This window comes from Dipodomys ordii, unplaced genomic scaffold (genome assembly GCF_000151885.1).
Source record: "Dipodomys ordii isolate 6190 unplaced genomic scaffold, Dord_2.0 Scaffold190, whole genome shotgun sequence".
In the NCBI taxonomy this organism is placed as follows: domain Eukaryota; kingdom Metazoa; phylum Chordata; class Mammalia; order Rodentia; family Heteromyidae; genus Dipodomys; species Dipodomys ordii.
Window position 1 is genome coordinate 2,150,097 of NW_012267406.1, and position 27,551 is coordinate 2,177,647.

The window sequence follows — 27,551 nt, forward strand, 5'->3', positions numbered from 1 at the left end:
GTAGTATGGAGGTTCCTCAAAAGATTCCACATAGAACTCCCTATGACCCAGCAATCCCACTTTTAGGCATTTACAAGAATGATCACAAACAAGACCATACTAAAGCTACCAGCACAACTATGTTTATTGTAGCATTATTTACCATAGCTAAGATATGGAACCAATCCAGATGCCCCTCAGTAGATGAATGTATCAAGAAAATGTGGTATATATACACAATGGAATTCTATGCCTCTGTCAATGACACTGCCCCATTTGTAAGGAAATGGAAAGAGTTGAAAAAATTATATTAAGTGAAGTAAGCCAGGCCCAAAGAAATATAGGCCCCATGGTTTCCCTTACCTGCGATAACTAGCATATGTCTGAGACAAGCAGAAAAGGTCAGATAAGTTTATGTTAGGTGAAATGAGCCCCAAGATAAGTATTCAAATGTGTTTTTTTCATGTGATTGTTTCTAACATATTTATAAGATGATTTCTTTGTTGCTTTGTATGTATGTCCCTCCCTCACGATATAACCCCTGCTCTCATTGTATTTGATGTTGATATAATTTGTGGAGGGGAAGGGAGAATACAAATCATTTAAATAGGTATACAGGTGGACCCATTGTAACGAGATGTACAAGACATTATATTGAAAAATGAACCTTACAACTTTGGCCGTGGGGGGCGTTGGGGGGGAGGGGAGATGGGAAGGGATAGGAAGGGGAAACAAAGGAGGAAGCAACAATGCTTGATAAGAAATATACTCATTATCTTGCCCATGTAATTGTAACTCCTCTGTACAATATTTTCACAATTAAAAAAATCATAAAAAAGAAAAAAAACTTGTTTGGAATTGTTTGTCTTTAATGTGAGAATAGTTTGCGATGAAGATTTTGGATTTCTTGCTTGTGTTTTCCATCTAGGTGATGAACTTCCCCTTAGTGTCCGCATTTCTCATGATAAACAGGACAAGATACACAGTTGCCTTGAGCATCTTTTCAGCCAGGTATGATGGGACAATTATGGACCTTTTCTATAGACTATAGTGTCGAATATCTTCAGATGTATTTTTTTAAAGTTTCGTACTAGAATGAAAAGGCCTCACTTTGTCCCCTACTTTTTTTTTTTTATATCAGAGAGGTATAGAGATTTCTTCCTTAACTAACTAAAAGGATGGTGGGGAATATCAAGTTTTTTATAGTCCTTGGAAAGTTCATTATATGCATAAGCATTAGCCTTTTGGTGATTTTTGAAGCTTTTGTGGATACTTTAAGAAATTTCTTGCTCAACCATATTCTGAATTTCCAAAAGTACAATATTATCTTGATACCCATTTCAGTTTACATTTTCAAAAGGATTATAGCTACTGTTAAAATTTGTAGTGTAGAAGGTCTTACTACTTTGAGAAGGGTTTCAATAACTTCTAGGCTCATAAAGTTTTAAGCTTTCACAAAATAAACTTGTATTTGTATTAATATGTGATATGATAATAAGAAATCATTTGGAATGCTATTTGGTGAGAAAATATGTTGATTATAATATTTTATGTAAAAATAGATTTTTTTAAACATTCTAGGGTTTCTTTCAAAAGCAATTATTTTTCTATTTTTTTTTTTTGGCCATTCTTAGGGCTTGAACTCTGAGCCTGAGTGCTGTCACTAAGCTTCTTTTTGCTCAAGGCTAGTACTCCACCACAAGAGCTATAGTGTCACTTCCTTTATTGGAGATCAGTCTCACAATCTTACCTGCTTGGGCTGGCTTCAGACCATGATTCTCAGTTCTCATACTGTTGGGCAGCTAGGATTATAGACATGAGCCACCAGTGTCAGGCCAATTATTTCTTTAAAAACAAAACATTTCAGATTAGCAAATGTATTACCAAATGTATATTCATGCATTGTGGAAAAAGTGTAATGCTTAGAAATCTGCTATTGGCAGGTGGATTCAATTACCAACCTTCTGAAAGGACAAGCTGTGGTGAGGGCCTTTGAGCAAACCAAGTATCTCACTCCAGGTCGAGGATTACAAGGTAATGTTTGCAAAATAACTAGTAGAAGATACTAGGAAAAAAAGGCAATAGACAAAAGAGTCATGAAACAAAAGCACGTAGAAGAAAAATGGTGGTTTCATAATTCACCTAATACTCCTCTTCTGTTTTGATCATTTATGAATATGTTAAAATTAAAGTTTTTTATATGTCACTTTGAAGGTATATTTGAAAGTTAAAATGTTTGGTAACTGTAGGAGCCAGGCTAAGCAAAGATGTACTAATCAAAGGTAAGTATTAAGTTGCTTTTGCTGCAATCAAGCCTAATGCTTACCTGGTTATGTTTGGGGTGGGGTGAGGTGATCTGGGAATTTAAATTGGTGAAATGGGCACTCAAGCAGAATGGGAGATCATATTCTCATATCCTATTTAGGATTTAAAAGAGACAACTTTTTTGTCTAAATTTGCCTCTTTGTTGGAACATTTGTAAGAAAAATGACAATAAAATTTGACTTTATGTTTAAGAAATTTTCTGTTCTGAATAGATCCAAATTTTGTCCTTATGATATTATTTTAAGATGACAGTCTTAAACATTTCTGAAGCCTATGGGCTTAACTGTGTGGAAATTAATTGTTTGAGACTTATGAATGATTGTCTATCTTTATTTAGAATTTCAACAGGAAATGGAAGCAAAGCTGAGCTGTCCCAAAAGGTTGAGGCTTCACATCAAGCAAGATCCTTGGAATCTTCCTAGTAGTGTCCGGGCTCTTGCTCAGAGCATCAGAAAATTTGTGGAAGGTCAGCATGAAAAGAGCATTGCACATCAATAATGAGAAATCCCATAATGCCTCATTTCTTGGTGTAGTGTTTCATTATGGAGAAGAGAAAAGGAGTAAATGAATAAAAGAGTGAGGAGATTTGGAAGGTTTATCACACTACCGCCTGAGCCTAGGCTTTGTAGTGTTTGTCATGGACAATATTCTGAATGAGTAAAATAAGTCTCATACATAGACAGGTGGAACATGCAGAGTTTAGATTTTTAATTTGAAACTGTTTCAGAACAAAACACCGTAAAAGATTCATAAAAAATAATGAATTCTATAGGAAGACAAAAATCACTGGTGAATCTATCACAAAATAATTGCCTAGATCACATTTTTAGTTTATAGGTTTCTTTTGGAAGTGCTTATTTCCATTGATAGTGTTTAACTTCCATGGCATTATTCACGTGAGAGCCTGTCACTGTACAACCTGTAAATTGGAGATGCAAAGCACGGAGACAGCGCCACTGAGTCTGATTGACTGTTGTTTGAGGTTGGAGTTACTAAGTAGAAAAGTCTGAGAGTTTCTAAAATAATTAGGATAGTAAACATGACATGAGCAATGCTTGCAATTTTAAAGTTGTCCAATTCAGCAGTGGTCTTCTCCGTTATTAGGCTAGTGGTGGGTGGTGTCTGGAGATACTTTCGTCTGAGTGGGGGTGTATTGCTGGCACCTAGAGAGTACGCACCAGGGATGCTGCTAAGTATTCTACAATGCAAGGGGCCATCTGTCACAACAAAGAAGCATTTGGCCCAAAATGTTGACAGTGCTAAGGTTGGGAAATATATATAACCAGAGCTTTCCTCTTGATTTTTCAGTCATCAGTTTGCATTTAGTTATGACTAAGAGTATCCAGCAGGAATCTAGCATAACCCCAATTGCAAAAATTTTCTGGGTAAATTAGCAAGAATTACATACTTTACGGCCAAAGTACAGTTCCTTATATATGATGGGGTCTATCTGGGCACTTACCTCCTTTATTCCTTAATTTCCTCACTTACAAAATGAGACACAGATTAAACATTCCGTTATTCCAAAGTCTTCTGCATAGAAATGCACTCAGATTTCACCACTTAGATCAGAGAAGAAGTTTGGGCAGTTAGAGAACTCTCCCCAAAACAAATCACAGCAATTCTACTCTGTGATGCATTTCTTGGCCGTATTATTATTATATGACTCAATTTCATGATTTCCTGTGACACTTGGTAACATTGAATTCACTGAAAAGTCTGAATTAAAAACTTCCCAAATAGTGAATAGCAAAAAATGATAAATAATTTTTTTAAAGACAGCAAAGTTTAGGTAATTGAAGAATATATACTTTCTGATTAAAGCACATGCTTTCTCAAAAGGTAGTTTTTAGTTTCCTAACACTCCCAGAAGGTGTAAATCTGTAGTAGTTTTCATCATCTTTTGAGTTTTTCTGGTTAGTGAAGAAAGGGAATTGCATTTGTGTGTAGTAATTGCAAGTAGCAGCCACAGAAATGATAACTAGATACCCGTATTGATTGGATGGTATAGAATCATGAATCTTTTGATTATGGGAGCCCTGTAGCTGGTTTAGATGAGGCTCTTTGCAGAGTTTCATTGTTCATTCTGTTTCAGCGAAATGCTGCTTCCTCTTAGAGTGAGAACTCTCATTGTCATCATGTTGAATGAGTCATTTAAAATGATAAGCTTACCCTCACTGCTTCAATCCAGGGCACAATCTAAGGAGAGAGCAAACTGCCATTTCGTGGTAGTCTGTGTGGCTTGCTTTTATATGATATGAAAACAGCACATTAGAGTCCTTGAAATCAGTTGTTTGTTATGTGGAAGTGCCCACAGGTAACCTCCTGGCCTTAACCCAATTACATTCTATTCACTTTCAAGTAGTTTTTGTTCCACTTCCCAAATTGTCTTCATGTAGTGAGTGAGTGACTTAGTGCGTAGTCCAGTCTTGGCTGGAAACTTGACATCATGTCACCAGGCTAGTATTTCATGGTTTATGTAGATAGATGGAATAACCTTATTTCTGATATCTCTGAGTCTCTGATTTCAAAATATCCCATGAAATGTATCCCAAATGTGATCTAAAAATATCACAAATCTGTGGCCTTTATTAAGGAAGGTTGGTTACAAGTCTTCAAAAGTTGTAGCATTATTTACACATACATTTGTAGCTTGCAAAAAAAAAAATAGGAGACGGAGAGACAGTAGGAGAAGGAGAGAACAGAGACAGTACCAGATCCACAGGGTCTGATTGTGAGTTATCACGAAGATGGCCATTGTCTCTCACTTAATTTCTCAGCTAAGTTATGGACTTCTGTTACCAGCCAAATGTTTCTACTGGAGCAGGCTTCCGTCATCATCTCATATGTCTGTTAGTGAACATGTTTGCAACTATTTTCCTCTTCAAAGAATTGTGTCTTATTTTTTCAAAGTCATGCATCAACCTACTTTTTCTTTTTCTTTTTCCCCCTCTATGTTTGTTCTAATGAACATTTCTTCCTTTTCACATGTTTCCTTGGGGTGATAGCTTTCTGATTCACCTAGACTATTACCAGTTTTGTTTTCTTACAATATCATGTTCATGGTGTCAATACTCTGCTCTAGAACATGGTGTGGTGATTTTCTGTAAGAGAAATCTACATTCATCTGGTGTTAGAAGCTGTTTTCAGTAGAATTTTGTATATGTACTTAAATCACAGTCTCACTTTCTTTTTTCTTTTGCAAATCCTGGGGCTTGAACTTGGCACCTGGGCTCTGTCCCTGAGCCTCTTTGTGCTCAAGATTAATGCTCTACCACTTAAGCCACAGCTCCACTTCTGTTTTTTTCTGGGTAATTTATTGGGGATAAGAGTCTCATGGACTTTTCTGCCCAAGCTGACTTTGAACTGAGATCCTTAGATCCTCAGCTAGGATTACAGATGTGAGGTAGTGGCACCCTGCTTCAATCTTTTAATGATGTAATGAAATCTCCTTATGCTGTATGGTTAGGCATTTGCTATTTATTCTCTACTATGTTCATTTACTAATGCTATTTCCCACTTTTTCTATACCAACCCCCTTCATGGAGAGTTCAAATTTTAAGCTTTTTATGAAGAACTTTATTTTTCTACATACGCCTGTGCAATAGATAAGGTAGATATTATGATTTACAACTGAAGTAGATAAAACTCAGTCATTTAGCAATTCTCTAATACCATAGTGCTAAAATTGATCCAATAATTTTTCTGAACCTGACTTCTATGTACTATCTTGCCTCTAAAATCCTTTTATTCTTGCAGTCTGGGTTATGAAATTTATGCTCTTTGAAGTATTTCCTGCATTTCTAATCAGTTAGTGCTGTCTCTTTGTCATCATTGTGGACCTTTCTAGAATAGGACATTTCTTATTCTCTTTTTCATCCCATAATATTACACCCTGGAAGGAACTTTGTAAGTTTTAAGCTTTACCTGCTGAAATACTAGTTGAAAGTAGAAAGATAAATCAGTTATTGAATGCAGTGAGTATGTTGTTCACTTATTAATACCTCATATATGTACACATACATACCTTTACCTTTAAAAGTTTAAATAAGCCAGGCATTGGTGGCTCATGCCTGTAATCCTAGCTACTCAAGAGGCTGAGATCTGACGATGGTGATTTGAAGCCATCTCCAGCAGGAAAGGCCATGAGATTCATCTCCAATAAACCATCTAAAAGCTCAAAGTGAAGCTGTGGCTCAAAGTGGTAGAGCCCTAGCCTTGAGCAAAAAAAGTTCAAGGATATAGCTCAGGCCCTGAGATCAAGCCCCATGGTTGACAAAAATTAAATGAAATAAAAAACTAAAAGTTTAAATAATAGTAGCAAACATAGACTGTACTATATAGGAATTTAGAGAATACAATACAAGCTAAAACAGCTGAGGATAACCTCCAGAGTTGGCAGGATTTGAGTGGTTTTTCCTCCTACTCACACAATGCAGAAGTGGAAGACATTTCAGAGTTTTAAGCAATGGATGGGATTTATCTAAGCGGATGGGTAAGAGTAATCTGTCAAGCAAATGAAACTTTTATTATTTAATATAAAAAGATTTTGCTAATCTTTTGCTACCCAGACAACATGTGATGTAGCTGGAAAAGAACAAGTAACTAACTATGTGTTTTCTCTCTGCAGAGGTGAAGTGTAGGATGCTCTTGGCTCTTCTTGAGTATTCAGGTAGTATTTTCATTATTTTTACTATTTGAAGCAATTGTAGCTCAAGATCTTCGAAGTCTTGCAATAGAAATTGGGAGAGATGGAGGAAGATTAAGGGGTGACATTGATCTAAATGCATTATACTCACAAACCAGCATGTTGAGTGGAACTTCTTAGTACAACTACTTAGGGTTAATTTTTTTAAAAAAATACTTAGAAAAATATAAAGAATAAAGTTGCCAAGTGCTGGTTCACACTTGTAATCCTAGCTACTCTGGAGGCTGAGACTTGAGTTCAAAGTAGGACCAGGCAGGGATGTCCCTGAGACTCTTTATCTCCAGTTAACCACCAGGAAACCAGAAGTGGTGCCATGGCTCAAAGTAGTAGAGTAATAGACTTGAGCAAAAACGCCCAGGAACACTAACTAGACCCTGAGTTTAAGCCCCATGATCAAAAAAAGAAGAAAGTTAAAATCCTAGAAAATAAAAATAAAGAAATTGAATATTTTGAACCATTCAGAAAGATAAATGGGAGTATGATCTCTCTTCCTCTAAAGCCTTACCTAGATTAAAAAAATACTTGCAGAAGATTAAATAAAAATACACAAGACTATGATCATTTTTGTTACAGATAAAAAGCATTTCTATCTATCTATCCATCTATCTAATATATCATTAACAAGAGAACAAAGTGAGGCATGGAGTAATGTGTATAATCCCAGCACACTCTGGAGGTAGAGGCAGGATTGCCAGTTCAAAGCCCAACCTTGACTATTTTAAATTAAGTCCCTCCTCCTCCCATCCTTCCCAAGGAGAAATTGCATGTGAGAAAGTTAACTGTTCAAACAGATTTTATTTTAAAACAATGTATTTTACAGTGCTATTTGTATTAAACATTTGTAGCCCACATTGAGTGAAAGCTAAAAAACAGTTAGCTATAGAAAGTGACCCTAAAGGAAATTAAATATTTGATCAAAATTCAAATTACAGATGAAGAGCTGTTAATTGCATAAAGGCCACCAAATCTATTCTGATCATCAAAAAATGCCTAAATTAGTCATTTGCACTTGGTGCTCAAAAATACATATTGGAAAAGTAAGTGGAAAATAAAGGAGCAGGAGCCTATCTATGAAATATTCAGTATAATGTTTTATTCCAAATATATTTATAAGTATAGCCTAGCACACAAGGAAATTTTCTTATAATTGAATGGATGAGTCAAGTTAACCAACCTACTGAATGTTAATTGTCATCCATCATTTGATAATGAAGTTGAATGGAAATCTATATTTGGCATCAATATATAAAGAATTTAGTGACCGAGGATTGATTAAACAGTTGAGTACTCTTTTAGAGTTAAAAAAATGATGCATTTGAGAATTTCTTCTCAAAAGCATTTTGGAAAAAAATTATTTCCATTGGTGGCCAAGCCATTAGCTTTTGTGATCTCTTTCAAGTTTACTCTGGAGCCAGAACCTTTCTTTGTTATATCTTTGCATCCCACTTTTGAATGTGTTATCAGCAATTTCTTACAAATTTGATTTTTCCTTAGGTTATTGTCAAGCTATGAGTGGGCGTATTCTTGCTGGAGCTTCTAAAGTATTTTTGAAAGTTCACTGGATTTTTGTTTCATTTTAGAACAAAGCAAAGTATGAATTTAAAATGTGAGAGGGTGCCATTTTTACTTTAGTTTCTGTCTTAAACCTCAGTACTCTAGCTGCATATTTGAACTGACTGAATTGTCTTCTTTTTCATTTTATCATTATTATTAAATACTTGTATAAAGGAGGTGCAATTCCATGAGTCAGATTATGAGTACAGTGCTTCTTGACAATGTCACCCCTTCTGCAGTTGTCCCTTTTTAACATTTTGTAGTTCCCTGAAAAACACTTTGCCCACCAAGTGGGGTGGGGACATACAGTATAGAATTATTTAAAGAAAATATCTACCATATATGGGTTAATTTAGTAAGTTGAACTGTATGGTATTGCCATATTCAACCATTGGGAATCACCAAAGCAGTGACTTTGTATAGTTCAACCTAATAAGTTAAAATTTAATCTAAATTAAATATTTCAACTGAAAATCCATTTTACACTGAAATCTATTTTCTAATAAAATTTTCAAGTGAAAAAATGTTAATGATAAAGCAAATGCACACACACGTGTGATTGTGTGCTTTTGGTTATTAAAAACAGATGTTTGACATTCCTGATAAGCATCTTAATATTATACCTTTTGGTCAATGAAAGAGAAAGTCAACTGACTAAAGATAACATTTCTGTCTAGGTTATACACTATAATTGATAACTCTTCTTCATTCCAGAATGTATCTGTAAGCCCTTAAAATACTTCATAAATTTTTGTGAAGAGGATATTTTTTAGTCTGTGTGATTTTACAGTGTGCAGAATGTGTACCTTAATGTTTTTGTAGATTTTTTTGGTTTGCATATAGCCAGCCACCCACCGAAGAAAATCAGGGATATTATCTTCTTTTAATTTAGAAAAGCTCTGATTCAAGTCGGCTTTTATAGGCCAAACATCCCTTCAAAGTGGCTCACTCCTAAACCCAGTCAATTGAAGAATAAAACATACAGAAAAGTCAATTTGTTAAAGGTATAAATCCATTACTTGGTCAAAACAATATAGGAACTTACATTTCACATTAATATTTGGATATGTTTAGCAGCTGTTTAAAGAATACTATAATTTGTCAGTACAAACTAAAGTATTGGACTCCAACTCTTCAGCAAATGTAACTTGTGTTTCATCAGAAGAAAATATAAGTAAATGTATTTCCTTCAGATTTTATGAAACAATTTACTGATTTCAGAGTCAAAATATCAATTAAGTGAAATTCTTTTAATACTTTGTATGTTTTATGGAAATTAATGGTTCATTTAAAGGAACGTGTTTGCTAAAATATATGAGGATTTATAAAGCTCAGATTCTCATTTTCTACCTGGCATGAGTTTTTTGGGGGAAGATCAAATGACCCTGCCTGTAAATGCTTTGTGAATAGGTTTTCTCCAGTGCACGACATGTCTGAAAGCTGTCTTTGTGTTCTCTTTAACTGTAGATAGTGAAACACAGCTTCGGAGAGACATGGTTTTCTGTCAAAGCCTCGTGGCCACTGTCTGCGCCTTCTCAGAGCAGCTCATGGCGGCCTTAAACCAGATGTTTGATAACAGCAAGGAAAGTGAGATGGAAACCTGGGAAGCCAGCAGGAGGTGGCTGGATCAGATAGCGAATGCAGGGGTTCTTTTCCACTTTCAATCACTTCTGTCACCAAACTTGGTAAGAAGTCACAGGACGCCTTCTGTCCATGTCATTTATAACCCACATCCTCACCTGCTACTCCCCTGTGGAGTGGTTGGTTACGCCACCCTCTCTTTATTGCCTTCATTATTGTGTCCAGAGTCGTTCAGTGACTTATCTTTCCTTCAGGTTTTAATAAATATGTACAACGTATGTGTTCTTAATTTTTTAATCTGTTGTCTGTGGTTGTTAAGAGCTGAGAAAGCTTCCATTTGTTACTAATTCTTAGATCCTTGAGGACAGACAGAAAAAGGTCATCAGAAGCAAGGAGGGCTTATAAAGATGTTTTTTTCATTTTCTGTCCTGGAGGAACAGCCTCAGAGAAACCCAGGCTCTCGTTGTGGCTAATAGTCTGGCGTGTGCTTGATAGAGCAACTCAGATGGATTTGAATGCGGGACTGTCTGACCAGCTATTTAAAATTTCCATGTGCTCAATCATTATAGTTGTTTTCTTTGTGAGCCTGTTTATCCCACTGAATCTAAGAACATGAAGCTAATAGAAGAAAAATATGCTATAGTCAGTGGATAGGAAGAAAGCACATGGGAACATCTTAATGAAACTATAGGGAAGTTAGAGCTTATTTCTATATACTTTCTATGGTTCTCATAATTGTTATGAGGTTGAAAGGCACACCTGTTCACTCTTGTATTAAATTTCGGGTGCTTATTGAATAGAACTGAGATTATTAAGATACAAGTAGGTTTTATCATTATACAGGTAGAAAATTGACCTGCCAAGTAATATAGTTGTGTTTTAAAGCAAATATATGAGTTCAGACATCACACTAGTACTTTTCTTCAGTGATGTTGGTGGGAGGGAGGGGATTGTTGCATTGTCCAACTGTAGCAGTTTCTGGAGTGTTAAGGTAAGAGAGTCCATCTCAGTGTACTTTAGAGGAAGAGAAATAGGTTCTTTTTAAAAACTCAGTTGAATCCATGTGTGTGCTTTACTTCTTACCTGATTAATTTGAAATAAATCACTTTAGAAAAGGTGTTTAAAAACAATAAAAATGAATTATCAAATGTAAATTATGTATGATAGAAAGCCCACACCCTAACATCTGGTTGGGACAAAGTATTTGTTGAATAAGTGAATAAATGAGATTTTATTTGTATTTTATATCCTAATTTTAAAACATTTATTAAATCACTGTGTCTTTTGCTTTAAACTGAATCTTACCCCAATTTTTTAATAATGGGAAAACATGTATAAATCATATAGTAACTAATAAATCACATAGCTAATAAATGACATTTAACCCTATTTTATAAAGAACCCTCAAAATTAAATAGTAAATGGATAAATGACTCAACTTAAAAGTGAGGAAATAAGTTGAATAATAAACTCACTAGATAAGAAATAAAAGTAGGAATGATCACTTGGAAAGATGAATGACCACCAGTGTCATTTAAACTACAAAACACAAAACCAAAGCATATGAAGAATGGTTAACTATGATCCAGAAGACAAATAATTACAAGTGTTGATAAGGAGAGGAAAAATTACATTCCTCTTTGGACATGCAATGTAAAATAGTGCAAGTATTTTGGAAATCATTTTGGCACTTACTTAAAACTTCCGAGTTCCCATATTACCCAGAATTTCCACACCTACTTAATACCTAAATGAAATAAAAAATTCCATTTACACAAAAATGTGTGCACAGATATTTCCAGAAAATTATTCATGAGACCACAGTGGCTCACACATATAATCTTAGCTACTCTGGAGAAAACGATTGTGAGGATCATGGAATAAGCCAGCTCAGGAAATACGTTTGCTGAGACTGAATCTCAACAGTAAGTCAGGCAATGGTGATGTAAACACATGTGGCCCAGCTAAGCAAGAAGCCATAGATAGTAGGCCAGGCAAAAACAGAGAGAAGACTTCATCTGAAAAATAACCAAAGCAAAAAAGGTGGTATGGCTCAAGTAGTAGAGCATCCAACTAGCAAGCATAGCATGAAGCTCTGAGTTCAAACTTCAGTACAATGAAAGCAAAAACACAAATATTCAGAATAACTCAAAAAATATTGACAACAAATTTCTATTAACTGATGTCTGAATAAACAAAATGTTGTTTCTGCTGCATCTAAATGATTTTTCAAAATAACAGTAGAGTCACATGCTAGTGAATCACACCTATAATTTTAGCTCATAAAGAGGCTGAGACTTGGAGAATAAAGTTCTGAAATTAGCCCAGGAAAAGTCTTTATTTCAAATCAACTAGCAAAATGCTAGTTTAAACCTGGTACCAGCACCCAAAAAAAAAGTCTAATAGATATTTATCCAGCACCCATTATAACTATACACAAATGTATGTGTATGTATGTATACATGTATATGTATATATGTGATATATGTATATATGTGTTTATATATATATATATACATATACATACACATACACATGCTTTAAGTATTGCACCACAGTGCAAAAATGACCATTTTCTTCACCCCTTTTTCCCCTGCCATGTGTCTTTCTTTGGGGTGAGTTCCTTTCTGGTTGTTTTGAATACAATGAAAATTCCTTACCAGTTACTTCACTACAAATAATGCTGCCCCTAAAACATGGTGCAAGCTTATAGTACCTTGTTAAGATATTTTGTTGAAGTGATTGTTTGAAAAGATCAGTCACATTATCAAGGAAACAAATGTTACTTTTACAAGTAAATGAGTCTATGGTAAACCTAATTATACTTTCATGATGAAATGAATCCAGTACTCTTGTGGAGAATTTATGAACTGCTAATAGAGGGAAGAATCCAGTACCAGAAAAATGAGACATACCACTGAGCCATATCCTGCATTTCTAGAAAAGTGTATGTTGTAAGAATAGGCAAACGATTAAAAACGTTGGATTCAACAGTTTAACATATATATACACATATATGTATATGTGTGTTATATATATGTGTATACATATATAATATGAAAAAGTTATATATACACACATGAAAATTGCTTTTATTACAGTTATAGCAACAGCAAATGGAAACATAAATTATCTTACTGTAAAAAAGAATAGCTGTTATGTAATGTGGCTTTTAAATAAAACAGTGCTTTTGTTTTTTAGCTGTTTTTAAAAAAATATGAAGTTGCTCATGGCAAACAGTGTGCTCTTCACGCATTATTTGTAAATTAAATCAATATGAATATAATCTAGCTGCCAAATAGGCTGCACAGGTGTGTGTATAACCAATTAAGCAAGTTATTAAAGGAAAACTACAACAGCATATAAGGGCCTGGTGTGGTTGAACATATTTGTAATTATAGCTACTCAGGATCATCTTCCTGTAGAAAAAGCACAAGATCTTATCTGAACAATAACTAAAGCAAGAGAGCTATCATACCTGACAAGTGGGAGGCCTTGAATTAAAGTATCTAAATAAATAAATACACCAGTAAGTAAAGGAAAACTAACAATGGACTTGGAATTTTCTGGTACTTGTTAATTTCCTTTTCAGCATCAAACTCTTGCATCACAGTATAGTGTCATATGTTATATACTATGTTTCTTTGTTCTTTGTAGACGGATGAACAAGCCATGCTAGAAGATACTCTGGTTGCGCTGTTTGATTTAGAGAAGGTTTCCTTTTACTTCAGACCATCAGAAGAGGAACCGTTGGTTGCAAGTAAGTAGTTATATGTTTATAGAATTTCTTTCCCATAAAGTAGTAACTTATGATATAACTTTGATGTTACTTTCTTTATCTGTTTTTTGTGTGTGTTCTATGAATTTTAAAATGTTTTCATCATTAAATCAAGCAAAGGCTGTAGCCTAGGAGTTGTATGCCTCAGAAAGGTAACTAGAAATACCTGTGTATGTATTTTAATTTAATTTCATTTCTTTTGTGCCAGTCCTGGAGCTTGAGCTCATTAGACTTCATGTTCTTGCTTTGCTTTTTCATTCAAGGCTAGTGCTCTGCCTCTTGAGCTATACCTCTACTTCTGGCTTTTTGGTGATTAACTGGAGATAAGAGTCACAAGGACTTTTCTCTCCTGGCTTCAAACCTCAGCCCTCAGATCTCAGCCTCCCATGTAGCTAGGATTACAGGTGTGAGCCCGTGCCATTGGTTCACCATGTCTTTTAGTTTCTGCAAGTTATCATTATTTATCTACTCTTTCAACAATGTCCTAAATAGGTTTAAAGTAAAGCTGTCTGTCAGTCCAAAAGGTCTTTAACAACTTTTTAATAAACCACTATCTGTCTCCTGTGTTTTCCTAAGTGAATATAATAGTAATCCAGGTGCCCAAGGCTCATGCCAATAATCCTAGCTACTCAGGAGGCTGAGACTGGAAAACCTGGTTCAAAGCTAGCTCAGGAAGAAAAGTCCGTGAGACTTTATTCCCAGTTCACCAGCAAATTAACAGCAGACTGGAGGTATGGCTTAAGTGGTAGAGCACCATTCATGAGCAAGAAAGTTGATTGAGAGAACAAGGCCCCTAAATTCAAATGCCAGAACCTACAAGAAAAAAAGCAATTCAGTTCACATTTGAAGTTAATTCAGTAAAGAAGAGAATTATTCAGTACTCAAAGGATCATAATGTCTCATTTCATCGACATAAGAAAACTAGAACTTTATTATTCTTCATTGCAGATAGGTTCATCTTTCTACATATATAGAAGAAGAGGAGTTAGATTGACTTATAAAAATCCACAGCACTGAAATGGAGATTTGTTGGTACATGTCTGTGAAAGGAGAAGGGAGGAAGCATGAGGTGAAAAGAGACCAATGACTTTGGCCTCAAGAAACCTGAGTTCAAATCCTGGGCCCATTCTTACCTGCAAATATGAGTTTTGTCTAACTTAAGAGACTTAAATAAGATAATGTATTTGACTCTGAGGCAGTGGCTCAGTCCTGTAATCCTAGCTACTATGGAGGCCGAGATCAGTAGGATAGCAGCTCAAGGCCAGCTGATACAAAAGTGTTTGTGACACTCCACCTCAACCAACTTGGATGCAGTGGTATATGTCTGTCATCAGCTAAGGTAGAAAGTGTAAAAAGTGGGATGATTGTGATCTGGTCCAAGTTCAGGCAGAAAATGATACTTAATTAATTATTAATTAATGTTTTATGTGGTTTAATGTGATATTCAGCTAAGTACTTGAATCATGCCCCATACTTTATCACTTTGCATTTTCAGAAACCTTTATTTGTAGCATCACTGGTAACATTGTGTTGTATTAAAGAGACTGATTTTCTGAGCTAGATACAATGGCTCACCCTATTCTTCTTCATTATATAGTACTAATAGGGAAGTTTGATTTTTTTCATTGAAGTTAAAGTTCTACAAGTAAAACCTACTGATTCTCAATTCCACAATATTATGCATATTTTAAAAGATTTTTTAAAAAGTTTAACCTGTTGGGTTTTGAGAGTGCTTCATCTATTTGGAATGACTTTTCTCTTTACCAGAAGTGCCTTTTGTGAAAATGTTCCCCTTATCCATTGCTTGTCTTCTCATTTTTTTTACAGTATTTTTCATAGAGCAGAAGTTTTAAATTTTAATGAAGCCCAGCTTATAAATTCTCATTTTCTTGATTGTGACTGAGGTGTTATTTCTAAAATGTCATCTGAAGTCATCTAGGGTTTTTTCTTACATTATCTTCTAGGATGCATATAGTTTCACAGTTCACATTTGGGTCTTGGATTCATTTTGATGTAATTTTTGAGGGATGTAAGTCCAGTGCTTAGATTCAGTTTTATTTTCTGTAGGCACCCACTTGTGTCAGAACCATGTGTTGAAATGATGATCTTTACTCTGTCATGCTGCCTTTGCTCCCTTGTCAAAGTCAGGTGGATTGTATTTACGCGGGTCTACTTCTGAGCTATTTCTAGAATGCAATGGTGTACTTGGCCTTCCTTTGGTCAACACTACAGCCTTGCTTTAGCTTTCTAATAATCCTTCACATCAGATAATGTCTGTCCTCCAAGTATGTTCTTATCTTTCCAATATTGTGTTTACTCTTCTGACTCTTTAGCCTCTTCATAGAAACTTTAGCACCATTTTCTCTTATCTGTGAAACAATTCAGAATTTTGACTGGGATTGCATTAAAACCATACATACATCAGGATGAGAATAAATGACATCCTGATGATATTGAGACTTCCTAACTGTAAACATTTCTCTTTATTTATTTAATTTGGGTTATCTCTTTCATAGAATTTTGTGGTTTTGCTTGGAGAGTACATTTTGAGTAATATTTTTAGTCTTTATGAAAAATCCTGTAAATTACCAGATACTAATATATTCAAAGTGCTCATGTATATCAGCTTAGACTGGACATGACCTGTTACTCAGTGAGACTACTAAATCAGATTCGCATTAACTAAAGCAACAGACTTAGTACAGTACTGCATATGGAATCCTGTAATAAGAAAAGTTGCTATGTTTTGACATAACAGATGTCTCACTTGACTGAATAAGAAGTTGGCTATACATGGTTTGGAATCAGAATCCCCTAGGAAGGCTGTCTCATTCATAATTTTAGTCGAAATGAGTCCTTGGGGCATACTTGCTAAGTACATTCAAGACACAGAGCACATAGCAACAATTAACAAAATTAGCACATAGCAACTGTTAACAAAATTGGCATGGGTTTTTGTACAGTTGTTTCCCAAACACCCAATCAAAAATGAATCAACTTCTGTCCTTGCCTTACAGTCATTAAAAATTATCTTTCCAAATATTTGTAGCTATTTTTAAAGGTCCTAAACTTGCTGATCTTTAATAAAAGTCAACCAACTTGAGAATTAAAATACTGTAGGAGTTTTTCACAGTGCTATCATAAATCGTCTCCTTTTTATGACACTTAATCGTGACAAATGTTTTCACTTTAGTAAAAAAATGTACAGTCTTCCTATAAAACTCAAATATTCACACTAAATACTTAAACAATTAAGACCAAAATATAGTAAGCATTTAATACACATTCTTAATTCACATTTGCTACTTCAAACCTCTTTCTTGAAACAAGACTGATACAAAAGTAGAATTCAAGGTCAAATGACATTTGTGATTGCAGATGACACACTTCTTGTTATTTAATGTTTAGTTCTCCAATATCAATAAAGGAGATGTTCCATTAAAACTTAAAACATCTTTTTGCCATATAATAACACTTATTTTATTTTTTTACTATAGTTTTAAGAAAAGTTATGAAAGAGAAATAAGTTATCAAAGGATTACAAATTGATAGTGTTTTATGTATTGTATAGATCTTAACTTCTGGTTCCTAAAATGAAAAAAAATGCATGAACACTGAATAAAATACAAATTTATGAAGACCAAATACTTCTATTTTGTAGTTTCCCTTTCCTCTCTGTCATTTGTATTTTAATTTCTGTTAAATTCTTTTGCTTCTGTGTAACCAATCTGTCTGTTAAATGGATGATAGTAGTGATAGGAAAATGATGGTGCATCTGGGGACTCGCATATTATATGACTTTTACAAACTTAAATAAACATATACTAGAAACTAAGGGACTAAAATTTGCTAAAAATTGCCAGGCACCCATTCCATAATGGAGTCAAAACGAAGAATACTATAGGAAAGCACAGATATCATTTCCATCAAAGAACATCTTGTATTGGTAACAATTCCCCAAATCTAACCATGTATACAATGAATTACATTCTATAATCAAGTGGGATTTACCTTAGATATGCACTTCTGATTCAGTACTGAAAATCAAGTAATAAAATCCATTACATGCCTGACTAAAAGTAGAAATCACATAATCACATCAGGAGATGCCATAAAGAATTGATAAAATATAGCCTTTACTCATAATAAGAACTTTCAGTAAACTAGAAACACAGAAACTTATTCAGCATAATAAAGAACACCTGTAAAACCTCTATTATCATATTTAATGCTGAGAAACTATAAGATTTCTCATTATCAGGAACAAATGAAGACTATGCCTCCATTCCTTTTCAGTACTGTGCTAGAAGTCCTTGCTAATGCAATAAGACAAGAAAAGGGAATAGGAAGTACCAAGATTAACAAGGAAGAAATGAAACTATCTTTGTTCATAGGCAAGGTGAACAAAAATGAAGCATGATGATCATCTCTGTGGAAAATCTAAAAACCACAACAGAAATCTCTTAGAACTAATGAGCAAGTACAGAAACAAAGTTAATATATCCCCAAGGCAATTACTTCCCTATATATCATGATGCAGCAGTGAACATGGAATATAAAATTTAAAATTCAATGTTATTTATATCAGCACTCCCTACAATGAATCACTTATGTATAACTAATATAACTCAGGCAAAGCTTTCGTGATTATTATTAGGAATAACCTAACATTCAATATCATTTCAGATGTTTCTCTGACATACCAAGCAGAAGGAAACCGGCAAGCTCTGAAAGTTTACTTCTACCTAGATAGTTATCATTTTGAACAACTACCCCAAAGGTTGAAAAATGGCGGAGGATTTAAAATTCATCCCGTTCTCTTTGCACAAGGTAAACTTTTTTCTTTGTGCTTCATGTAATAAATTAATTTCTATCTTTATCAATATTTATAGGTAACTTTAATCTTAACAATCATGACTTTTTTAGCTAATTTGAATAATCATGGTATTTAGGCAATTATTCTATAAATGTTTATTAAAGAAATAATTATCTTCCCTTTGTCCAGTGAATCCATGATGCAAGATACAATATATGCCTGCTATTCAGTTAGGTGACCCAGATGATCAGATCATTGACTTTTCTGATAGCTTTGTGCTTGTGAAACCCTTATTTTACTTAATAAGATCCTACAATGCAAGAAGAGTGAAGCTGATAATTGGGATATCCTAAAGAAGCCATAAAATACTTTAAGTAAAGAGGTGAAAGTTCTCAGTCAGGCACTGGTGGCCCATGCCTATAATCCTAGCTACTTGGGAGGCTGAGATTTGAGAATTGAGGTTCAAAGCCAGCACAGGTGATAAACGCTTATCTTCAATTAACCACCAACAAGTCAGAAGTAGAGTGTGACTCAAGTGATAAAGAGCCTACCCTTGAGCACAAAAGCTCAGAGATAGCATGTAAGCCCTGAGTTCAAGTTCCAGGAGCAACACACACACACACACACACACACACAAATGAAAGTTCTCAACTAATTGAGATATATGGGGAAACTAAGACTTCCACTTTTAAAATCATAAAGAAAGAAAAACAAGTTCTGCTAACTTTACTTATAGGGGGAAAATCCCTACAAGGCATTACTAATACTGGTTTTCAAGCATCCACTGGAGGTCTTAGAAGGGATCTATCTCCTATGGATGAGGGGGACTATTGTACCATTATCTGTTGAAACAAAGAAGATAGTTCTGGTTGCTGGGAGGTAGCAGAAAGAGCACAATGTAAAAACACGGTTTGCCCTGCAGATGAAAGTCAGGGCCTTCTCCACTGAGAAGGTGAGGAGAGTCAATCTGACAAATGCAAATTTCCTTTATTGATGCAAATTTCCCTTACAAAATACTTTTATATTTTCAGAGCTGCTCTTGAGCTTGCAATTTCTCAAAATAATCAGCTCAGAATAGTCGTTGAGCCAGAGAAATGTATTTTGGGGGTGGCCTAGACTTCTAAAATGTATGCAAAATGTATTAAAAATAGAGGACAGTCTAAACTAGAAATTTTCTTTGCCTATTTATCAGAAAAATCACTAAATATTTGTTATTTATTTTGAGAGTACAAGAATAGTTTTTTTTTCATTTTTGGAAAACTTCTTTCTTTCTTGTATGCTTATCATTGAAGCTATTTGATACAGCTACCAAGAGTCAATGAAATTAGACTTCCTGTGCAGAAGTTAATTTACAGACTTGCATGTAAATTTACATTGTCTTGTTTGCACAGCCCTGGAAAGTATGGAAGGATATTACTACAGAGACAATGTTTCTGTGGAAGAATTTCAAGCCCAGATAAATGCAGCATCCTTGGAAAAGGTTAAACAATATAACCAGAAGCTCCGGTAGGTAACAGTCCTATTTTGTTTTGTTATAGTTTTGAAATTGACTATTTTGAACACACAAATAAAAATTTGTGACATTTTCTTTATGTTATATTATTAATGATATTTCTTTTGGGACTTAAAGTCCTTTTATATAATGCCTAATGGTTCAGATATGCTGATGATAATGTATGTTCCAAATAAAAACAATTAAGAAAAACTATTGAAATTTTCATGCTAATGTTTTATTTTCTGAAGAATATAAAGAGATGAAGTTAAATGTTCTAACTTTTTTGTGTGTGGCAATCCTGGGGCTTGAACTCAGAGCCTGAGCTCTGTCCCTGACCTTTTTTGCTTAAGACTAGTGCTCTACCTCTTAAGCCTCAGCTCCACTTTCTGGATTTTGGTGGTTAACTAGACATAAGACTCTCAGGGACTTTGCTGGCCTGGTTAGCTTGTAATTACTTTACTCAGATCAGGTGCGTGAGTAGCTAGGATTACAGGCATGAGCCACTGATACCTGACCTATTCTTTTATTCTTAAAACTATTTCTGTTCCACTTTAAGTCTTCATTAGTCAAAAAATACTATATTTTCCAGTTTTTGTAATTTGGCTAAGCTATGAAGATAAAATAGTTCCCAATATGCCCAGCAGAGGGTGGTGTTGGCTCTGATCCTTTGACCAGTGTAGGGCTTTCTTCCAGTGGGAATGCATTGCCTTCTAATCACTGTCTCACATTCTGCTGTTTCTCCTTAGATTCTATGTTTTATCCTTCATTTTATCCTCTCTTGATTCTCTATTTCACATCCCTAAGATCTTCGTACACTCGTTTTCTCTTCCTCTGGAAATGTAGTTGAGGTGATCCTGATGATTCTGACTGGGCTATCTTATAATGGTTCAATTTTGTTGCATTAGCAGACCATCATTTCTCAATTGAATACCATGTAATGACTCTTAACAGACTAGAAAAAAAGTGAATCTTAAATTCCTGCAGAGTACATTTCCGGTCTAAGAAACATTGGTTTAGGAAACTCAAATTCTACCTAGTAAAAAATTCTTTTAGTTAGCAACTGTTGTTAAAAGAGGAGATTTTGTTTATAGCTGATAAAATATATTCCAAGTTATCTTTTAATTAAAGATACAAAAATAAAACATTTTAATGGAACACACTATTCTGAGCATACACTCTTAGATTTGATTTCCATTCCATCCTAGGTAATCTCCTAGTCTTAGAGGATCTTGCTTCCACATTACATCACTTTTCTACTGAGAGGGCTGTGATGAGGACTCCTGTGTTCCTCAGCTTGGTAGTGAAGACCTTTCATGATTGACTCTGGACTTCCTTTTTCTACCCAAAATATTAGCCACTCCATGTTCTCAGTCCTGGTACTGCCACCAGTATCTCCAGTTGTTGAACAACAACAACAACAACATTGTATGATTTAGTATCTACTGCTAGTAGAGACTCCTGCATAAAAAAATCACTTATATTTGGGAACTGGAGTAAAACATGGATACTAGATTTAGCTCTCTATAACATTTTAATGTACAGCCAGAATTGGAGAGCAATCCCTTGATCTGAAGTTCTTAAAAGATGACCTCCTCAGACTAGCAGCATCAGTTAATGTCTGCAAATTTTTTGAAAACAACTACAACAAGATACTTGGATTGGCTCAGTGGTTGTAACAACCTTTCCTGTGATGCCTTTACACACTCAAATTTCAGAATCATTGTTCCAAGCCTAGAAAGAACATCAAATCTCTCTTAAATCCTTTCATCTTACTTGATGATTACTACAGAATTCAGGGTTGTCTTTTTTTCTGAGATGATACAGTTATATAGAAAGATATCCCATCTTATTGATCACACAAGATCTTTTTGTCTGATCTCTTTGCCTCACATTGTGTTTATCAAAGTGTTTTTGGGTAAGCCATCTTCTACTTATGTGTGTATAATTGCATTACAATGTGTAAAGATAAGTAGCAAAAACAAGGGGGTATGTAGCATACCATTCTCACCCTTGATTCTTCTAAAATAAAGAATAGAAATATAATGTATTTTCATATACAGCAGATCATGGCTGAAATGTTTATTAATGATTCCTGAAGAAGTAAATAGCACACATTTCAATTATGTGCTATTCTAGCCTAAGAAAAGAGATTAATGTATCTTCCCTTAAGGAAACATTTTTAAAAGTACAAACTCCTCCGTACAAATTCAGAGCGGCTGTCAGGAATGCCCTGCCGCACATTCTTCTTGTTACATATTAGATTTCCTTTGCACAGGAAGGCAATTACCTTCCTCCTTCTTCCTGCTAGTTTCTTATATAAGTTATTAATTTTTTCTTTTATTTTTCCTGATACTCTATAAACACAAATTGTCTTAAATTGATCTCAGGTAATTTTTTCTATTCTTTTTTTTATTGTGAAAATACTGTACAGAGGGGTTACAATTACATGGGCAAGATAATGAGTACATTTCTTATCAAGCATTGTAGCCTCTTCCTTTGTTTACCCTTCCCATCCTCCCCCCCACCTCCCACCCAATCCTCCCGCCCTCCCCACTCCCCCCACCAAAGTTGTAAAGTTAGTTTTCGACTTAACGACTTGTACATCTATCTCATTGTTGCAATGGGTCCACCTGTATTCCTATTTAAACGATTTGTTTTTCCCCTTCCCCTCCACAAATTATACCGACATCAAATACAGTGAAAGCAGGGGTTATACTGTGGGGGAGGGACATACAAAGCAACAAAGAAATCATCTTATAAATGTGTTAGAAACAATCGCATGAAAGAAGACAAAACATTTGAATACATATCTTACAGTTCCTTTCCCTAACATCACCTTATCTGACCTTTTCTGCTTGACTCAGACATATACTAGATATCGCAAATAAGGGAAACCATAGGACCTATGTTTCTTTGGGCCTGGCTTATTTCACTTAATATAATTTTTTCCAAGCCTTTCCATTTCCTAACAAATGATGAAATGTCATTCTTTCTGATGGAGGCATAGAATTCCATTGTGTATATATACCACATTTTCTTGATCATCTACTGAGGGGCATCTGGGTTGGTTCCATATTTTTTTTTTCTGTTCTTTAGAACCACAACCCCAGTGACCATTTCCAGGGTACTTACTGCCCCTCTTAAAAAGTGCTTCCTCACAACTTGAATTCCTTTTTCCTTCTGTTGCTGAGAAAACATCTCATTCTGGACGTAAAAGTTTATTTACCAACTAGACTCCAGAAAAAGTCATCTCCTCCTTAGTCTGAAAATAAACTGTTGTTTGATTAGCTTTCTTTAGGTTATAAGTTCAAAGTGCCATGAATGATATATTGACGTATCTAACATGTCCAGGGACCATGCTTCTGTCACTATAAGGATATAGACTTGCCAGACTATAGGAGAAGATTGCTGTCAGTGTCTTGATGCGTACCAGTCCTGGGAACAAGCTTATAATGTTTGAGGAAGACGAAGCCAGTTGGATCTAAGCATTGAAGAATAATGTTGCATGCAAGAGACATACACAGAGGCCAGTTGTATTGGGTTGTAGGGCATCGTCCGAAATCTCTAAGGACAGTGGAACATCCATGATGTCCATTTATATTTTAGGTATCAGTTGCAAATAATCCGAAAAGTGGGTAAAGTTTTCACAAGCATCAATGAAGCAGGTTTGCTGACCTTTCTCCTTTGACCTCTATGAAATATAGACCTGGGAACCTTGTCACATTCTCTGCGTCCCTGAACCCACAAGCCTAAAGACACTTAGGTTGCTAGGTCCCCGCCCCCCCACCCCCGACTCCGCCATGAACAAGGCCAAGCCATTTCTAAAATATAACCCCCTCTTGTGGGCCATGTTAGGTAACGTTCTTGATTAATTTCCTTCTGTTCATTAACGTGTCTGTGAAATTGCTGATAAATTCAGGAGTATGGGCTTCGTTATACCCTCCCTGCTCCATCCTCCCCCTGCTTCCTGAGCTCTCTGCTGCCTACGGCTTTCCTTTTTATTCCCTCTGGCCCTGAGCCACCTTCTCCATCAGTCTCATTTTTCCTTGCCCTACTTAAAAGTAATTTATCATTCCCAGACCCTTTCATTTTAGTGTTTGCTCTTTATTGGCATAAGCACCACTATACAGTGACTAATGAGATAATTTCTAAATGTGAACAGTATTCCCCCTATCCAGATAGTCCTTGCAATTTCAGAAGCCTAGGTTATTACTTTTTAACCTTACATTCAGTATAAAGTACATAGCAAATTTAAAAGTCAAAAGGAAACAACATACACGTTAGCTACTGTGATCATTTATTATTTTTGTTTGGTCACAGCTTCCCTTGGAATTATTTTTAATTTTTAATATATATTTTTATTGTAAAGATACTATACAGATAGGTTACAGTTACATGAGCAAGGTAATGAGTCCATTTCCTATTGAGCATTGTTACCCCCTCCTTTGTTTTTCCCCTATCATCCCTTTCCTCCCTACCTCCCCTATCCACCCACCACCCACCTGCAAAATTGTAAAGTTTGTTTTCAACATAATATCTTGTACATCTCATTGTTACAGTGGGTCAACCTGTATCGTTATTTCAGCATTTTATTTCCTTTCCCTTCCCCAAATTAGAAAAATGTATATATAAGATAAGATACGGGAAACAAATACAGTGACAACAAAGGTTATGCCATGGGGGAAGAACATACAAGGAAACAAAAGAAATCACATAGTACATGTTAAGTACATTAACAAGAAAAGCAAGAAAGATAAAATTGCTTGTGTCCCTATCTTGAGGTTCATTTTTGTTAGCATCAGGTTATATGGTCAGATAGCTTTTAACCTCTTCTGCTTGTCTTAGACATATACTAGTTATTGCAGATAAGGGAAACCATGGACCTATGTTTCTTTGAGTCTAGCTTACTTCGCTTAATATAATTTTTTCCAAGTCTTTCCATTTCCTAACAAATGGGGCAATGTCATTCTTTCTGATGGAAGCATAGAATTCCAATATATATATATATATATCACATTTTCTTGACCCATTCATCTACTGAGGAGCATCTGGGTTGGTTCCATATCTTAGCTATGGTAAATAATGCTGCGATAAACATAAGTTGTGCTGGTAGCTTTAGTATGGTCTTGTTTGTGATAATTTGGTAAATGCCCAAAAGTGGGATTGCTGGGGCATAGGGGAGTTCTATGTGAAGTCTTTTGAGGAACCTCCATACTGCTTTCCAAAGAGTTTGAACAAGTTTACACTCCCACCAACAATGCAGTAAGGTTCCCTTCTGTCCACATCCCCTCCAGCATCTGTTGTTATTAGAGTTCTTGATTATAACCATTCTAACTGGGGTGAGGTAGAATCTCAGTGTTGTTTTGATTTGCATTGCTTTTATGACTAGAGAAGCTGAGCATTTCTTCATGACCATTCTTATTTCCTCGTCAGAGAAGTGTCTCTGTAAGTCCTTAGCCCACTTATTTATTGGACAGTTGTTTCTTTGAGGATTTGTTATTGAGGGATTTAATTTTTTGAGTTGCAGGTATATTTTAGATATGAGACCCTTGTCCATTGCATGGCTAGTGAAGATCTTCTCCCAATCTGTAGGCTTTCTATTGATCTTGCTTGCTATGTCTTTTGTCATGCAGAAGCTCTGCAGTTTCATGTAATTCCATTTTTCCAAACTTTCTTTGATTTGTTGGCCTGAACAAAGGAGCCCTAGAGTTTCTCCTACTCCTTCCTGTAATGTTTTCAGGTTGTCTGCTTTGACTTCGATGTCTTTGATCCATTTGGAGTTGATTCTGGTGCAGGATGATATAGAAGGATCTAGCTATAGTTTTCTACAGGTGTTTAACCAGTTTTGTAGCACCATTTACTGAAGAGGCTAGCTTTCTTCCAGTCTATGTTTTTAGCTCCCTTATCAAAGATTAGGTGGCTATAGGTCTGTGGGTTCATTTATGGGTTTTCAGTTCTTTCCATTGCTCCTTATGTCTGTTCTTGTGCCAGTACCAAGCTGTTTTGATTACTATGGGTTTGTAGTAGAATTTGAAGTTTGGCATTGATATTCTGCCAGCACTGTTCTTTCTGTTAAGGATTGTTTTTGCTATTCAGGGTCTTTTATTTTTCCATATGAATTTTTGGATTGCTCCTTCTATTTCATTGTAGAATGAAGTTGGGATGTTATTAGGTATCTCATTGAAATTGTAGATAGCCTTTGGCAGTATTGCCATTTTCATGGTGTTAATTCTCCCATTTCAGGAGCATGGGAGGTTTTTCCACTTTATAAGTTCTGCTTTAATTTTCTTTTTCAGGTCTTTAAAGTTTTCATCATAGAGATCCTCACTTCTTTGGTTAAGTTAATTCCTAGATATTTTTTTTGTGTGGGGCTATTATGAATGCTTTCCTGATTTCAGCTGCTCTTCTTGTTACTGACATACAGAAACCATTGATTTTTGTTCCCTTGGAATTTTTGAGGGCTTATGGGTATCTAAAAGTAAGTTCATCATCTTAACAGGAAGAAAACAAAGTAGATAATTCTCTTGGTGTGTACATTTGTGGATAAAGCACATTTTCTTTGTAGAAGATTTTACAAAGGCCAAAAATATTTTATTAAAAAATGTTACACAGATATCAATCTTAGAACCATACGTTTTGGACAGTATTTTCAACTAGGAAATATCATCTAGATGTATGGGTTTTGATTATTCATTTCTATGATAGCAACTCTGTGAAGCATGCTACTTCTCTCTACCTCTGAATACAAAGGAAGTGTGGATGTTCTGACCTTTCCTTCATTAAGTGCAATTATGGAACAGGAGGAGAAAATGAAGGACTTCCGCTTTCATACCCGGTCTCTGGTCCTCGCTCTGGGCTCATAGCCTCATCCTCTCCCTTCCTTGCATCCTTGCCTCATTAAATACTGTGTCCATTCTTGACTGGATGGAAAACAGTACATCCATGTATGAAAAAGAGGTTATTTCTGATACTGATTGTATGTGCAAATTCTACATTCAATGAGTATTGGCTTAGACAGACATGTGTGGCTTACACACACAATCCTAGTTGCTCAGGAAGCTGAGATCTAAGGATTGAGATTTCAAGACAAGCCTGGGCAGACAGATCCAAGAGACTCTTAACTCCAGTTAACCAACAAAAAGCTGGTATTGGGGGCATGACTAAGTGGTACAGTGCCATCTGTGAGCGAAAAATCTGAACAAGAACTCAAGGCTCTGAGTTCAACCTTCAGTATTGACAGGGGAAAAAAGAGAATTTGGGCTTAAAAGCTGAGAGCCAAAAGTGGGATTGCTGGGTCATAGGGGAGTTCTATGTG

The 27,551-nt window shown here is 35.4% G+C and overlaps 1 protein-coding gene across 1 annotated transcript in view; it reads left to right on the forward strand.

The window, feature by feature from the left end:
* The first annotated feature begins 911 nt into the window (after window positions 1-911).
* The window catches only part of LOC105999465 (phosphatidylinositol 3,4,5-trisphosphate-dependent Rac exchanger 2 protein-like), an 84,755-nt gene continuing 58,115 nt past the window's right edge, over window positions 912-27,551 (forward strand). Inside the window, exons 1-8 of the mRNA XM_013034493.1 lie at window positions 912-990; window positions 1,923-2,013; window positions 2,642-2,770; window positions 6,935-6,976; window positions 10,034-10,251; window positions 13,805-13,907; window positions 18,612-18,755; window positions 20,133-20,247. Coding sequence (XP_012889947.1) covers window positions 2,656-2,770; window positions 6,935-6,976; window positions 10,034-10,251; window positions 13,805-13,907; window positions 18,612-18,755; window positions 20,133-20,247 — 737 coding nt within the window. The 5' untranslated portion in view covers window positions 912-990; window positions 1,923-2,013; window positions 2,642-2,655. The remainder of the gene's footprint in view (window positions 991-1,922; window positions 2,014-2,641; window positions 2,771-6,934; window positions 6,977-10,033; window positions 10,252-13,804; window positions 13,908-18,611; window positions 18,756-20,132; window positions 20,248-27,551) is intronic.